Here is an 18,046-nt window from a genome sequence, read left to right as displayed (position 1 = left end):
TTACCACGAATGTGTGACGTGGCAAGGGCATCCAGATCCGGATCCGACGGTGGATGTGGGGTCTCCCTCTAATTTCATTGCATGTGGGCCACACTTTTGGGAGGCCACTTTGAATTTACACCAAAAAAGAGTGAGAGGAATTGAGTAACAGTTACTCCAATTTCCTCGTGAATATGGTTAATAAAAGACTACACTATCTTAATCAAATCTCGAGCTGCACCATATCATCATTATTAGAAGAACCCAAAATCCAATTATGTTGGCATTGGTTTTGTAATCTATATATAGTATATGTTTACTCTCAATTAAACTAGGTCTTACTTTCAAATTTATATTTGAGCTTAACCATATCTCAACTTGTACATATATTGTTGACAGTCTTTTTAATGTTCTTAAATTTTTTTTTTTTTTTTTTTTTTTTATGGATAATATTTTTTGATGTTGACAGCTTAATTAATCTCATCTCAACTTGTACATACATTGTGTTGGATCTTTAAAAAAAAATGAAATTTTTATTCAACTATTTATGCTTACTGTTCAATAAATTATTGCAGCATACATAATTGGATCTAGTATTTCAATTTCATCAAAACCAAGATTCAAAGTACTAAAATAAAAATTAGTTAAAAAATAGTCACACTAATCAAATGAAAATTTTAAAATTTAGTTGCGAAATCCAAAAACAGTTACACTAATTAGCATAAAGTACACGTATTTGTTAAACTATTAATAGCATGAGTTTAGTCTATTTACTTTGGTTAAAGATATAGACAATCCAAACCCGAACCAACCTACCAACCTGTCAAAAACCAGCCCAAAACCTGAGATTGATCTGGGTCAATTTATCGAGTTGGGTTAAATGTACACACTTAATTAACAAAACACATCCACTGAGCCTATATTTTGCCATGTAGCATCTGAATAAAAATTTTACTAATTCTAAAAATTAAATAATAAAAAATTCAAATTTTACTGTTACCATAAGAAAAATTTTCAAACCATTACTGGATTAAAGTTTGATCCAATGACATCCACACAACAAACTAGCAACAATGAGTGAAAATTGAAGGAGAAAAAGAAACCTTAAAAAAAAAATCAAGGAGTGTAGAGAAAGATATGTGAAATACATTCCATAATTATTTCCCACATTGTATTATTAAATTCTCTCAGACCACATAAACAATAACAACTGTAGGGATGAAGGGTCCATGAGTGTATATTGGGCCATAAGCCCTATCCGAGGACATTTAGTAGTCCAAGGACAGGTATACGTTTACGAGGAAGTACAAGTTAGTGAGTTACGGATGGATTATGGTCATTAGGGTTTGGGAAGGTAGTCCAAGGAGAAAGGCCTCCTTGGCTTAACAGAGTAGAAGTCAAAAAGGTTGACCTGCCATCAAGAGCAACGCTCAAAGTAATTCTACTGGTAAGAATAAACATCAGGAAGGAATAGAACAAAGAGAGGCTAAGAAATATCTAAAGAAAAGCTTCTACCACCACATTAAATGCTCTGTAGCTAACTCTCTGGTCGCATTAATGTGGAGATGATACCTGAACAGTAATATGCAGCCTTACAGCTACCTCCAAAGACTTGAGGAATGTGCCGATGGGACGGGGATCAAAGCAAGCTATTTGGCCTACACGTGGAGGGTGGAGATGAATCAGAAGAGGGGGATATAAGGAAGAAAGACACCATTATAGAGGGGCATTCGAGAATCTTTAGAAAGAAAAAAGACTATAGCATTGAGAACTGTAACTATAATCAAGTCTAAGAGAAATATATTCAAGATCTACTTTCCTCGGACTTTGCCGAGAAAGGATTTCTTTGAATAAAATTTGTTTTTCTTTGTTTTACTTCAATCTTTAATCCATTGTGAGCACTGTTTAATTCATTGAAACCTAATTTTCAACCCACTCTCTACAAATTCTTTGTATTAGGCTCTTTGGGCCTTAGTCCTTTTACCTTTTGGGCCTAGGATCCAAAAATAGCCCTTACATATATGATGATTAGTGGAAGTAATTGTAACCTTTAAAAAAAAAAGTTAAAACACTTACTAGTGCAAGGTCCCTCTTCAGGCTAAGAAACACTTTATGCTTCTTCATGGACCTGAGGTTAGTCATGTCACCAGGCAACAGAAATGCCTACTCTAAAGCATTGGCCACATACCCGGCCTTCCCTTGTTGAAAATCCCTTATAGAGGCACCAGTGGGCAAGTGGGCTCCATCCAGCACTACGGGGGGTTCCAAGTTGGGACTTTGCTCTGGCGGCCACGCCCTCTCTCCACCACAGGTCCTTCACTTGAGGACCTAGTATGTATGGTTTTAGCTGTTTTGGCCCCCTTTTGGGGCTCAAATTTCTTGGATGAGAAGCCTCTTCCTTCCTCTACTACTTCTTTCCCCTTCTGGTCTCGCTTCCTCTTCTTGTCAAGTGGGTCAACTTGGGGAACCTGACTAGAATGAGGAGTGGAGGGCTTGGGTTGGACCGCTTTCTCGAGCATGTTGCCTCCTACATGGGACTCTAGCAGGTCCAGGAGGCTTGATCTGCTTTTACGTTGTAGTACCATGGCGTCAAGAATTGTTGGAGCTTCCTGGGTGTGGCTTACTAAGGCTGGGGGAGGATGACTGAAGTCACCCGCTAGAACTTTTGGGGACTGGGGTTGGTTGAAGACTTCAAAATCATCCTCGGACTCTGAAATTTCAACTATTTTTTCATCTTCTTCCTTGATAGTTGGTTGGGAAGGTGTGGCTTCTTCCTCGACAGTGTGTTGGAATGGCAATTCTATCTATTGCACGCCTTCTAGGGTAGGGCCTGGATTAAGAAAACCAAGTACAGCTACGTTGATCAAGTGTAGACGGTAGTCTTTTGCCTTGATCACATGCTTTGGCGCCAGGAAGCTGGATGACAGAGGGTTGTAGTCGAGAATGAGATGAGTTACCCTCAATTGCTCGTCTTTATGAACAAAAATCTCAGCCTTGAGTATTTTGGTCAGGTCTGGCTCGTTGACAAGGCTGAAGTTCAAAATAGTAGAGTACTTGTCTGCAAGTTCATTTAAAAAAAAAAAAAGATGAGCATAGGAATTGTTAGTAATATATATATATATATATATATTGTTAGAATGATAAATCTAGACCTAACATCCCACCTGGTGTCCCTTCTCTCGTCGGACAGTGAAGCCCATTGTGCCATTCCCCCGAAATGATTAGGTAGTCTTTATTCATACCCTTGTTGGACTCAGGGAGACACGATATGAGCCTAATTGCGAGGACTCTATTTTTTAGGTAATAACTCTGCCCTGTTAGTTTATGATGGTTATAAACCCAATTAACATCATGATGGGTGAGGTTCACACCCATCTTCTCGTTGAGGGCATCTACGCTATCTAAAATCCTAAACATATTAGGAGCGCACTGGGTGGGGGAAAGTCTGTGGGAAATTAAATAATCCCTAGTTACTCTACCCATAGGGATTCTTATCCCTCCCTCTATAAAGGCAATCATAGGAATTACAACTTCTCCCTCTTGCCTTAGGATATGCCAATCCCCCTATTTACAATACCTAAATGAAACCCCTGGTAGGATTCGATATTGAGCTTTGAAGCTCTCTATGCCCTCTGGAGTATCTACTAAGTAAGCGAATCTACCATTTGGAAGAGATGACGAAAGGAATAAGTGGACGAGAAGGAGTTAGAGTGGCCGAGGAAGAAAAGGCTCTAGATAAAAAGGAACAGAAGAGAAAACGAGAAGATGAAAAGAAGAGATTGCTAAAGATGACTTACAGAAAGAAAGAAAGGCTCCTCGGACTAGCTCTTGATATTTGAGAGTGCAAAAAGTGAAGTAGTTAAAGTTTTCAAGCAATATATATGAGAAAAAAAAAATCAAGCGGGAAAACTCCCGCTCAAATCCCCATAAAATTTTCAACCGTTGGATCTCTATTGTACCGTAGAACATGGGGAACATAGAGCCGCAGAAAATAAATGTGAGGCGCGTCCCAGATAAATGTCATAAGCGTGCTTCGAGGAGTTGAAAAGACACTTGCACAAACAAAAGTGACGCATGAGAAGAGCAGAATAATTGTTGTAATATTGAAATCTTCCTTTTTTTCGAGAAGCAAAAAAGGAGAATTTCAAGGGGCTATTGTAGGGATGAAGGGCCCAAGAGTGTATATTGGGCCGTGGGCCCTATCCGAAGACATTTAGTAGTCCGAGGATAGGTATATGTTTACAAGGAAGTACGAGTTAGTGAGTTACAGACGGATTATGGTCATGAGGGTTTGGGAAGGCAATCTGAGGAGAAAGACCTCCTTGGCTTAACAGAGTAGAGGTCAGAAAAGGTTGACCTCCCATTAAGAGCAATGCTCAAAGCAATTCTATTGGTAAGGATAAATATCAAGAGGGAATAGGACAAAGAGAGGCTAAGAAATATCTAAAGAAAAGCTGTTATCACCGCATTAAATGCTCTTTAGCTAATTCTTTGACCATATTAATGTGGAGGTGATATATGAACAGTAATATGCAACCTTACAACTACCTCCAAAGACTTGAGGAAGGTGCCAATGGGACAGGGATCAAAGCAAGCTATTTGGCCTACACGTGGAAGGTGGAGATGAATCAGAAGAGGGGGATATAAGAAAGAAAGACACCATTATAGAGGGGCATCTAAGAATCTGTAGAAAGAAAAAAGACTATAGCACTAAGAACTGTAACTATAATCAAGTCTAAGAGAAATATATTCAAGAACTACTCTCCTCGAACTTTGTTGAGGAAGGATTTATTCGCATAAAATCTGTTTTTCTTTATTTTATTTCAATCTTTAATCCATTGTGAGCGTTGTCTAACTTATTGAAACCTAGTTTCCAACCTACATTTTACAAATTCTTTGTACTGGACTCTTTGAGCCTTAGTCTTTTTACCTTTTGGGCCTAGGATCCAAAAATAGCCCTTACAACAACAGTTTATTTACTATAAGCCACAAATACTACGTAGATGATACAACAAAATCAACATTATCAAAAATCACCAATTTAACATGATGATATAATGTTGACTTGGAAAAATTGGACTTGAACCCGTTAACTTGACCCGACTTAAAAAAAAAAAATTCAGCTTAAAATGACTTGACCTGTTATCCTCTTTGAACAGTTCATGAGAAAAAAGTACTATTTTTATGAGAAGAAAGTTCTGTTTATTTTGAATTGTTGTAACTTTGGGAATCATAATTTAACATAATCTGTTCTTGTTTTTGATTTTAGCCGAGTTCGGGGAGAGACGAAGGAAGAGATATGCATTGGCTAGTCATCATGATCGGTCCTTTAATTTTCAGAAAAAATTTCGAATTGCATATATAGATTTAGGCCACTTAGCTTTAAGAGCATGATCTACTCATAATTTATTGCTACTTAGACTTTGTGCTCTTGACCCTTGTCAATCATGCTTTATTAAGTTCAATCTAAAGTAATTTCTCACACACACACACACACACACACACACACACAAATTCAATCTAAAGGACCGCAAATTAAGAAGCACAGAAGTTTTGGATTGGTTTGTCAAATCAGAGAGAGAGAGAGAGAGAGAGAGAGAGAGAGCCAACTCTCAATGATTTGATAGGTTTTCAAAACCATTTCATAATGTGAAAAGGAAAGTACCAAATGGTAACTTTTGTCTAATAAGAGTGTAAAGAGCTTTCCAAATTGTCAAAGAAATTGATTTAAAGATATTATCATTGAGGGGGACTCCACAACCATACTTTCAGTAATTATAAATCATTAACACTCAAATAGATCCCGGGTAAGTCATTTGATTGAGGCTGCCAAAGTTGAGACCAAACACTTTAGAGTAGTAGTTGTCAACTATACTAACAAAAGTTGTAATAAAGTTGCACATACTCTAGCTTTTTAGGAGCTCAAAACTGTAAAAGTTGGTAAAAATTCAAATTAAAGAAACACCCCAATTCAGAAAAATCCGAGATTGATCAAAAGAACATTGCAATTAACAGATTAATTGTTACTTATGCCCTAAGTTAATAATTTAATAAAACAATTAAAGCAACGCAAAGGTTTTGGTGATGTAATGGAAAACTTTTGAAGAACTCTTTGAAAGAAAACTAATTTGGGGTAGCCAAACTCTGGGAAATTCACTATAGAATAAACACGTTACAGTCGATCTATACTCACAAAACGTTTTGCAGACTAAACTCGATTCATATCCTTTGACAAACAACTTAATTATTAGCCTCCCTCTGTAGTGGGCCTAGCTAGTGGCCCCAAAACTCATAAATCTTTTATTGAACTTCCTTGACAAACAAACGCAGTCCGCATCAACTTGAAAGGAGAACTTACAATGTGAAAGGTTCTCTGACAATTTAGGCGAAGATAATTGAGGTTCTCTCAACGTTAGAGTAGTTGCATCCCCATGTTAAAAATATGAAATAGTTGAAATAGTTATATACACTACTGTTAGTTTCTTTAAGACTTTCTTCCATCTCCCATCTCCCTTTGTGTGTGTTTAATACTTAGTATTCTAAAAAAAAAAAAAAACCTTGATAAGAAATTAAATAAGGTAAAAATTGATGCAATTTTGCTCGAGCAATAGTCAAGTGAATTCACGATGACACTACATTTGTGTTAATTCCAAATAATTGTGATTATATCTCACTCATTTAAATCTAATTAGGTTTAGATTTATGTATATTTTAAAATCTTATATGTTTAATTTTAAATGAAACAAGTTTGACTAAAAAAAAATCATTATAGTGTAAAAGATTTTGCTAAAAAAATTATCAATTCATCATCTTTAAATGGATCTTAATCTCGTCAAATTTGAACAACTTTTGAACTATACTCAAATTATAACAAAATTCTATTGATAGAGGTCAACAATAAAATATAAATGGTATCTTTATTGAACCCAAAAAAATAAAAAATAAAAAATAATAACAAAGCTATAGTAATGTGGTCAAATAATAGGAACACAGAGATTTTCTTTCTATTATATATATTCGACGGGGCAAGAAAAATTGTGATAAACTTATAGAGAATGGTTGAAATGAATGATAATGTGGTGCTCCGTACGAATTACTAAGATGAAAATGACAAACTTGCCGTCTTTTACTCTGTGGTACAATCTTCATTTTTTATTATATTCTATAGTTTTAATATGATGATAGTATATAATATAGTGAAGCCCGTGTTTTAATTGCTTCTTGGCAAACGTGATTCCACCTAATAATACGTGTTCCCATTAATTATTGTGAGCTGTCGGACTCTTTGACCGGTTTAAGATGTTTCAAGTCAAGGACGGTCATAGGTTTTTTCTGCAAAAAGCAAAGGAAATAATAGGGTTCATTTTAAATTAACATTAACTAATCTAAGTGTGTGCTTGATGACTTTCGACTCTGCACAACGACTTAAATATGCAATGATGTAAAATTACTAAAGTTTTTTTCTTTGTATTTCACACTAAGGACATAGTATTTGATATGTTGTAAAAGTTCATCATGTAATGAATAACATAGTTATTCGATTATATGGTATAAATTGAAAAATAAATAAACTCATAAAATAATATAATATAAACTGAAAATATTTATATTAATTGATTTGGAGTTTAATCTATAATAATTTATAATAGTATTTTATGATATATATATATAACATAAAACATTTAACTTTTAATTAATCTCATTATATTTTGCTATATAAGCTTTTGTCAGTTTGTGTCATCCTTTCTAAAAAAAAAAAAGCTTTTGTGTCATCACAATTTTACATATCAGTTTTCTATTATATATCTTTTAATTGGACTTAAATTTTATTCTATATTTAAAGTCCTAATTAAATGATAGGAATCATAAAAACACAATTATAATAAATATTTACTTAATAATTATCACAATTATATTATTAATAGTTCTATATAAAAACACAATTATAATAAATGCTTATTAATAAATACCATAGTTATCACATTTCATATTTAATATTTCATATATAAGTATAATCAAAGTAAATGTCTATTAATAACTATCATAATTATCAAATTTTATATTTATATTTTACATACATAATAAGAGAGAAAGAAAAACATTTTTTTAAGATAAAATTATATTTTATTGAACTTTCACGTGCATTGCACGAGTGGTTAACTAGTTTTTTTTTTTTTTCTTTTTTCTTTCTTTTTTTTATGAACAGAGTATCTGCTTATTTGGGAGGGAGGAGAGATTAAAAATGATTTTTCATTGATAAAACACCCAAATGAAGGCCAGAATGATAAGAGTCCTGAATCCTGATATTTCCTTGGAAAAATAATTTCTTAATTGATTTACATATGCTATTTTGTGTTTTTGAACAATCACTAAACCTATGAATTACATCATGAAAAATGTGTTTTTTTTTTCTCCAGGATAGTTTACCAAGCTGAAGACAAATTGTTACTTGGGGCCCTAAGGAGACAAAGTGAGAGTCAGCGAATGATTCATCACAAGTAGCGTATGAACTTGGCATGAATCAATTGGCTATGGTTTGGTAAAATTGGTAGAAGGTGCATACTGGACCCTCCCTTTAATAATTAGTAACAAATAGCATTTTTTTTTTTTTCATCCAATTTTACACGTACATACACAGCTACTCCAAAAGTCTCTAAAATATTGGTCCCCTTTGCTACCTCGTGTCCGAGACTAATTCGTCTTCAACAAACGGTGTCTTGGCCTTTTCCTTATGGTTTTAAGTTGTACTTCATAGACTAAGTTAACACAAGAGATAAAAGGGTAACCTCTCACTGTTGCGTAAGTACACAACACTCTCTTCGTATTTGACAATCTCAACACTACTCTTTTTCTCTCCTTGCTTAGACCAAAACAAAGGCAAAGGAGACTTGAACAAAGATCAATTTCCCTGCCCATTTCCTTCTCTTGTTAACCTTTCATCTCACTGCTCTCTCTCTCTCTCTCTCTCTCTCTGAGTGTGAGTGTGTGTGCAAGCTCTTAAAATAACCAAGAAGGTTTGAGAAGTACTATTATATACTTATTATTATATCCCATATCCTTACTCTCTTTCTAAACTCCAAATGGGAAATGAATACAATCGATTCCCCCATCAAAAACTGAATCTCCATTCAAGAAACACATTCTTGCCCATGTTGTGTTCAAAACCATCCATCAAAGATGTTATAATTCCCAAATGGGAAGATCGCTGTGTGTCCTTCTCCAGCGACCCTTTGTCCCCCAGAATCAGCTGCATGGGCCAAGTGAAAAGGAACAACAAAGTAGTTGGCTTTCCAGCTACTCACAGCAAGCTCAACCAAAACACCAGACATAGTACTAACAACATCATCAACAACAATAACAGTGTCAAGTACTCCAAGCTCAAGAAAATGTTCTCTAGCAAAAACCTGCCCACCACAGTGGCCACCACCACCACTGCTAGCTGTGGAAGCAGGAGACAAGTGAGCATGAATGGTAGCAATGAGAATCGTACTTGTATAAGCATTGTTGATATGGATCCTCCATTGCCAGTCATCAAGAAGGAGCAAAAGCCTCAAGGAGAGGATGCAGACAGTCTTTGGAAGAGAAGATCTGGTGGGGTTGCACTGAAAACTTTACAGCTTCAACAAATTCATCATACTAGGCATCATCTTCAACCTACCACCGTTTGATGAGAAAATTTCATTGAGAGGTGAGTGAGATAGAATTGATGCATAAGAAAAGGGGGAGAAAAAAAGTAATGTAAATGTTCTCAGTTAGTTTTTACAAATTTTTTATTATATTATTATTTAATCCTGTGCTCAAAATTTGGTGCTGCTGATCATGATGTATGTGGTTACTGTTCTCATGTAGATCCAGGGATTTTTTTTTTTTTTTTTTTTTAACATAATAAATGAGTCAATGAGAAAAGCCACCACTAGATCATCCTGCCTGAAGTTTTCTCGTAAAGCCTTTCAGAAGTTTGTTTACATGTAGAATTGACTTTGTGTAAATGAAACAGACAAGCCAAGTGATAGCAAAACAGATCGAACTTATCTCCTTATTTTATCTTTCCGGTAATAGGAAAAGTTAACATTACTCCAGTTAGAGAGAGAGAGAGAGAGAGAGAGAAAGAGTGCTTATGGTGATTGCCATAGTGTCATAGTGGGAAGTGGGAACCGAGTCTAAGGAAAGGGCAAAAGGTTTTCAAGAAAAAAGTTACAATACGTAATTGGAATCGATTGAATAGATAGTAATACTAGAATTGGATTGGAACGAAGACAAACCTAGTCTTTAAGCAAAGAAAAAGAGTGCAGAACGGAATGGGATATGAAAATTGAAATACCAAAGCTTTTTAGTTCATTTTTCTCTTTAGTGCATGGATTTCAAACGAAGAGCAAGAGAATTCAACTCATCATTTCAAGGAGGTTTCTCAAAACAGAAATCAAGCTGGAGATTGTAGGTGTCATCGTCCGACTGTAGCATTAATAGGGAATTCAATGTCTTATCAAGGACAAAAAGAACCAAATGAAAAGGAAAGCCTTTTGCCCATAGTTTTCTCATGCTGAGAATTAAAAGGAGTACATGTACATGCGTTTTGCCGACATAAACAGCTCTTGCAACCACCACTCACTCCAAACCGAATACAAATTTAGCCAAACCAGGATGACTCAACCAGTGGCAACACCAATATGGGGTTGTTTGCGTTGTTGGATTCCAAATGGCAGTCATGAAAGGAAGAAAGCCTGGGCATAATTTTTTTTTTTCCTTTAAAGCTCAAACATTTACATACTTCCCCATATACAGCCACACAAATTTGCTTCAAATTTCTGATTTTTCCTTTAAAGCTCAAACATTTACATACTTCCCCATAAAATCAAACAAATTTGCTTCAAATTTTGACAGGAAGATACTTCACTCATAAGTAAGAAGGATGATATAAATTATGCCTAAAATGATCTCAGACGTTTGGTTTTACAAAACATTTTCAAAGAGATGGCAATTCAATCTTATCCATTCTCACGGATCACCTTCCCAATTTTTTGTCATTTTGTCTCATCATCAGAAGAGCATTACAATGCATCTGAACAAGTAGTTCACAAATCTAAAATCAAAAAGTCAGTTGTAGCCTACACCTACTAAAGTAAGAATATACTAATCATTATTTGTTGATACATACATACAAAGTCATAAGATGGATAATGACAAGAAAGTCTCCAGGAAGAATACTCAGTTTCATACCCTCAAGCTTATATTTTATACAATCGGAGGTCAGTTACAAGTCTAAGTTGGCAGCCAGTATCTGGATAAATTGTTTGACATCAACCTTGTTCTTTATAAGGAGTCCATATCAATTTGCTAACATCAACCTCAAGACCCCCACGACCAGCAGCTTTTAGATGACGATCCAAGACCTTTGGATCAGCACAGATGACATGCTGCCCTTTCCTGTACTGAATCAGTTCTAAGCTCTGAAGGGTGGCCAGGATATCCTCCGCCTTAATGGCTGTCATGTCACTAAGTTCCTGTAAAGAGTGAAGGATTTATAGAAAAGTACTAATACAATAATAACCAGCAGAAAGCAGGTGGTTCACGAGAAAAGTTCATAAAATAAAAACCAATGGAATAACTCTAGAAATGTTTACCAGACAGAAAAAAAGATAAGATAAGATGAGATAATGCTAAGAGTGATTTGTCAAAGATCAACATCTACACTAATATATCGTACAAAATTATCAGGTTTTACTATATCTATAGACAAATCCAATGTTTTCTACTTTTCAGGGTGCGGAGCCCAATCTTTGCATTGCTCCTATTTTTCAAAAATCATTTGGTGCAGATTACTTATGTTGTCATTTCAGACACAGTAATGTGAGCAATTAGAGATGTAAAAATTCTAAACATAACATTTCAAACCATTTCTGTGGGATATTCACACGCCAAACAAATCCACAGAAGACAATAAGCAATTGAACCACAGAAGGCAAACTTGTCTGGATCTCAACAAACATTCAAACAAAGCTACCTTGATAGAAATATTTCCCTTGTGCTTTTTCAATATGTCCAAAAGAACCCGGGTCCAGTATCCTCTGTAGCTCAATAGCCCAAGATCAGAAAGGGGTCTTTCAGGTGTGCCGACTTTACCTTCTTTTTTGGAAAGTTCATAAGCTGTTACATGCAAGAAATATTGTTAGATACTCTTTCTGCTTGAAAATACATGACTAAAACAAAGACATGCAAAATAGAAAGTAGAATTTCCATAGGCAGATAACTTACAAAAGGCAATTAGAAATTTGCCATAGCCTTTCCTTTGATAGGGAGGAAGGGTGAGGATACATGCTAAATTATAAGACTCCTCTGAATGTTTTTCCTGCACCAGCAGATAAAACATGCTTATGTATATATGTAAATTTAAAAATTTCAGAAAGATTCAAACTCATGTCTATATTGAAAATTGTCCCTCTGCTTATCCATTATATTTAACAAACATTAACAAAATTTGTAAAATAGGGATCAAATGGTTCATGAGGAAGGTCAGCAATGGAACAACAAAGAGATGGGAGGTTGAAGATATTGCCTACAACTTGTAGTTCCAAAATTGTCATGAACCAAAAGACAAGAAGCACGTAGAAACTAAAATCTACCACTTAAACCTTGTATCTTCAAACTAATTTTAGTGCCCTCTATAATCAGAGTCCTGAGAAATAAGCCAAGTTCAAACATAGTATTAACTTAGGGATATAGCCATTACTCTACTGTAACATTGTTATTGAATTGGGAGTCAGAAGAATGTCAGAAAGAAAAAATAATCACCACTAAATACATTTGTAGCAAAGAGGCAATACAAGATATAGTACCATAGTTCATAAAAGCAATTAAATAACTTACAACTTACAAGCATACATTCCATTCATGCCAATTAAGAATCCTAATCAAAATCCTACAATTTTTTTTTTTTTTGGATAAATCACAATCCTACAACATTGTAAGCCAAAAGAATCCTAACTTGTAGGATTGTGATTAGCCACTGTTTGAGTAAAGTCCAAATGAATGCGGGATTTACCTAAATGCATGACCAATTAATTCCATGCTTCTTATGCCAGTATTCCTGCCTTCAGATTTTGACTACTAAAAATGTGATGATACTCAAGAAAATGGTACAAGACAACATTTTCACTCATACAGCACATAAAATAAAATAATGGATAAATAATTTACCTTAGAAAAATAACCAACCATGTGTCATCCTCGATCATCGCATTCACACAATACATAGAACAGAAAGAGGTCAACGTCATAATAGAGGGTCTTGTGATCAAGAAACAATTTTGCCAAAAAACAAAGATTCTGCCCATAAACCTTGTTCTTTTTGCCATCAACCTGTTTTGAAACATTTAATTAAAGAAAAACTTAAATCAACTAAAAAATTTAAATACGCTCATATACAACAGGGTATCCTATAAAACAAATAATACAAAACAGAGTATGAGAAACAAGAAGAAAGGAAACCGTATATTCCAATATTGAATAAACTATATAACAAGATATTCTAAAAGTAAACCAAACTCATAGTACTTTTGATAAAATTATACATGAAGTCTGTTTACTGAAGTTTATACAAATTGATATTTTCATTTAACACCATATATCTTTTTATAAACAGATATATAATCTCCGATAGAAGAAACACATTTAAATTTTAAATGCCAAAAAATAATTGGGGAAAAGGAAATCTCAGATGAAGGAGAGCTACAAACTATAATTATAGTCACATGCAAAACAACTTACGTACAAACTGTACTTAGATGTTTAAAATTTATTAACCCAAATAAACCACCACTAATAACAAAACAACATACCTCAAACATTGACAATGTACCACATCAGTATATCTCATCTCCAGGGGGATGCTTGAGATCACACTTCCTCTACACATGCAGAACAAGAATTAAATAGACCAAATACATACAAAAATTGGAAAAAATTAAAGGAAGAATGGGAAATCGCTAACAGAAAAGATAGCCAAGAAAATGAAATCTAACCACTCAATAACACAAATTTCTATCTCCTATCTCTTCTTAAAATAATATAGTAATAAGTTATAGTAAAATTTAAATCTATTAAAGACATCAAAAGGAAGGGATCTAAATGCCCTGTAGACCAGGTTCAAACCATGTGGTTTCTATCCATCAAGGCTTCTGACAAACTATGTCCAGCACAAATTTCACTTAAGCAATCAAAGAACATATGAGAAAACCCAATAATATAAAGTCATTACAGTAGACTACAAATTGACAAACAAAATTCAGAACATTAACGTTTATAACCGATGAACTGAATGCAGCTCAGTGCTGCCAATACAATTCCTCCTTAAAGGCCAACTATACCACAAACTGAAAGTATATAGTGAGTGAAGACAGTGGAATATGAAGCACTGCTCACCATATGCCTCTGAAGTTGTTCTTTACGCTTCATGAAATTGAGGCAAAACTCACAGAAGTACAACTTCACACGATCATTGTATTCCGGTGGAAAGTACCAAGTCTCGATCTCATATCTTCCAAGCTCTATAGTTGCTATATTTTTCACTTTTGTGAACTCTTCATGTTCTCGCAAGCTGGCAGCATCAAGCTCTTCATGACCCTAAAAGTTGTGAAGAAAATATTCAGATTATATAAATACAAATTACAACATGACTTATGATGGAGGCAGGAAACTCGAATGACAGCCAGAGATTCAGCTCATAAAATTCTAAATGTAAGCAGCTCATGTCATTTGGTATTTCATTAAATAAATCATTTACTTCTCACAAGAAATTAAAAAGATGTTACATTATTTCCACTCTGTTATGAATTCATGTGTGTATACATGTGTTGTGTGTGTGTGCACGTGCATCTGCATGTGTGTGTGTGAGAGAGAGAGAACAAGTGCAATCATGTGACACGACATACCATGACATATTGATTACGGCTCAAAGTCAAAACTGATATATAAGTACCTGCTAAATCTTCTCAAAGCTTCATCAATGCAAAATCTAACTCTATTATTTTCCTCTTGTAATACATTTAACATTCAGGAAAAAAAGGCTCTAGCTTAGATAACACTAGAGTGGAGGCTGAGATAATGGAATTAAGACCCTCTAGGTGTGTGATGTAGCAAGAGAATAAAATAAAAGAGAATGAGACGAAAAGTATGTAACTTACAGATTCCACTTTCATTTTAATCCTAGCTGATCAGATAACCCATCCAGTACATGTACCTTTTGGTTCCCTTTATCTCTATGGTTTCTTTTAAGCTTTCAATTTAGACAGGATTTCAGTACAAAGAGGAATATAAATAAGATGGAGCAAAAAATATTTGAAAATATTTTTTTACTTGTATTTACCTCTACATGTGTCTCGTCAATCTTTCGCTTCTGGTGGCGTGTCATTTTCAAGCTTGTAACCTGGAAAAACTCACGCACAATTCTTGTGATTAGTATTAAAAATAAGAAAGAGTAAATTCTGTGGGAGAAGCAAATAAAAAAGGTATTAGAAAAATATCACATACTCATTACCTAGTCCTCCACCTTCTCATCAACAACAGTCTCTACAGAATCGAGATAAAGTTGTTCAAGCTTCACCCATTCATCAAGCCTCCTATTGACTGTCAAAAAGCACAAACTAATAAATAGCCAAGTACACACACACATTACAAAATAAAAATTAAATCTCGCTTTACTATATGTGGATTGTGAAGAGAAGGACCTACCTAAAGAACGCGTGTAACAATTTTGACATCAATGGAATGCCAAATAAAAAAATGTTTTTCTTAAATGGTAATAAATCTTCATTAAAAAAAAGGAATGAAAAGGGTGCAGCCACAAAAAAGAACATTGCTGTGAAATATAGTTGTGACTTATTTTGTAAGCATGCATATATTTGTGACAGCCCCATGAAATCCCTGACACATCTTTCAATTTCAATTTAAGTCAACCACAAAAATTACTTATTTTAAATTTCTTCTAAAAGATCCTCCTTGATCATAATTTAGTGAACCAACCAGTGCACTAAAACATGATTGTACACTACTTGTCATACGACAATCCCTCAAGTTCTCTCTCTCTCTCTCTCTCTCTCTCTCTCTCTCTAATGCACTATACATGATTGTACCCCAATTGTGAAATTGATAATCCCTTAAAGTTCTACATTCCATGGTTCTCTCTCTCTCTCTCTCTCTCTCTCTCTCTCATTGGTAAGCACAACTCGGCCACCCTTTTAAGATTGGACCAATTCCTTGATTTCTACCCTTTATTTAAAAAAGGAAGAGACGCTTATTTGACAAATTGAAAAGTATATATATGGTGTCTATCATTTTTTTTATGAGTAAAAAATAGGCATCCATATAGCCAAGCGTCTTATAGTTCCAATTGGTTGGCATCTCTTGGTGTTTCCAACGGAAACATCAAGGATTCAAATCTCCTCATCCACAACTATTGAACTAGTCATATATATATACTACGAATAGACCAATTCATTTTTCCAAATGTTTTCATAAGTTAGTCAGCCGATAATACTTTATCATTCATAATCGATTTTAATCTTTTTTCCAATGTTACTGAAGCAACCTTCAATCAAGTCACTGTTATCAATAATTCCACTTGCAACTGAACTCGCCAAAACCTCAATTACAAACACCGGCATTTCTGACTCAATTTCGTTCAGTTCACATAAAATCAAAAATCAGTAATTTTTTTTTTTTGATTAGTAAGAAAGATATATATTCAAGAAGCTACGTCATGAAAACATAAGGCAGAACAAAGAATACAGAGAAGGAAACAAACAAAAAGAGAGAAGAAAAAGAAAAAACAAGAAAACAAACGGAAACAACAAAGAACTAATTACAAAGAAGAGAACTAAGGAATATAGGGATAGAATCACTAGAGGTGAGTCCCCAAGCCCTAGACCAATCAAAAAGAGAGCCACTAAAATAAGCGAGCAACTGGTCATCGGATTTGTCCCTGTCCTCAAAAGTACGCCAATTTCGCTCCCTCCAAATACACCACATTAGGCACAACGGAGCTAGATTCCAAACGCTAGAAGAGTGCTTTCCAAACCAATTCCACCAACCAAAAAGTGTATCGGCAACCGATCTTGGCAAGACCCAAGAAATCCCAAAAGATCTAAAAACCAAGCTCCACAACTGATAAGCTTTTTCACAATGGAGAAGCAAATGATTCACCGTCTCCCCATTACAACAGCACAAAATGCACCAATCAACAAAATCGAAGCCTCTACACCACAGAATATCCCCTGTAAGAATCTTCACCCAAGTTGCAATCCAAACAAAGAAAGAGGCGTGCGTAGGAGCCTTAGCCTTCCAAATACCTTTCCAAGGAAAGATAATAGGCAGGGAACTTCGGAGTTTATCGTAGAACGAGCGGATGTCAAAAACCCCCTTCTTCGACAATTTCCAAATCATACGGTCTCCTTGTTCAGAATGAGGTAAATTAGAACCCAGGGTTTGAAGGAATTCATCCACAACACCCGTCTCCCAGTCATTTGGATTTCTAAGTAAAAGAAGAGAAAATTTAGAAGGATAATGCTGCTAGTTTTCTTTTTTATTTAAAAAATAAGTAAAATTCAATTATTGATGTCAAAAAAAAAAATAATAATATAAATTTAAATTTAAATTTTTCTCCAAAAAAATAAAATTATAGAGCTTTGGACCGGCCCATGGGCTTTCTCTTTCCTGTGTGTATACTATAAACTTCTTTATTTGGGTGACTTCTTTTTGGGGGAATTTTTTTTTTTTTTTTTTTAAGAGTGGCTTATAGTCTTACATAACTCCACTCATTCACTACACACAAAAATTTCATTAAAAATAAAAAATTAGCCCACCATGCAAAAACCAAACCCAAATCTCTAACTCTAAGATAAATTCAGGTAAAAGGAATGAAAAATGATTACCCCGAAATATTATATGGACCAGCAGAGCTGAGGCAACTTGGCGAAGAGAAATTGCCGAGGTTTTCAGGGCCAAAAAAGCCGTTGTGTTTTAGCACAACGTGGATAATATCAACCGATTGCAAATTTCGAGTTTACCATCAAAT

The 18,046-nt window shown here is 34.8% G+C and overlaps 1 protein-coding gene and 1 pseudogene across 2 annotated transcripts; one reads left to right on the top strand and one right to left on the bottom strand.

Moving 5' to 3' along the window:
• The first annotated feature begins 8,746 nt into the window (after positions 1–8,746).
• Positions 8,747–9,999, top strand: LOC115972024. Its single transcript, XM_031092161.1, has one exon. It carries the CDS (start codon positions 9,060–9,062, stop codon positions 9,645–9,647), a length of 588 nt encoding a protein of 195 aa, XP_030948021.1. The 5' UTR covers positions 8,747–9,059; the 3' UTR covers positions 9,648–9,999.
• Positions 10,000–10,863: 864 nt separating this feature from the next.
• On the bottom strand, positions 10,864–15,398 carry LOC115971896 (annotated as a pseudogene). Its single transcript, XR_004087355.1, has 7 exons — positions 15,341–15,398; positions 14,398–14,598; positions 13,815–13,883; positions 13,174–13,335; positions 12,232–12,325; positions 11,981–12,123; positions 10,864–11,480 (listed from the first exon to the last, which is right to left on the bottom strand). The product of XR_004087355.1 is annotated as a histone acetyltransferase of the MYST family 1-like (transcript).
• Between the last annotated feature and the right edge of the window lie 2,648 nt (positions 15,399–18,046).

Source organism: Quercus lobata, chromosome 12 (assembly GCF_001633185.2).
Source record: "Quercus lobata isolate SW786 chromosome 12, ValleyOak3.0 Primary Assembly, whole genome shotgun sequence".
NCBI classification, from domain to species: Eukaryota; Viridiplantae; Streptophyta; class Magnoliopsida; order Fagales; family Fagaceae; genus Quercus; species Quercus lobata.
This window is presented reverse-complemented; position numbering and strand designations above follow the sequence as displayed.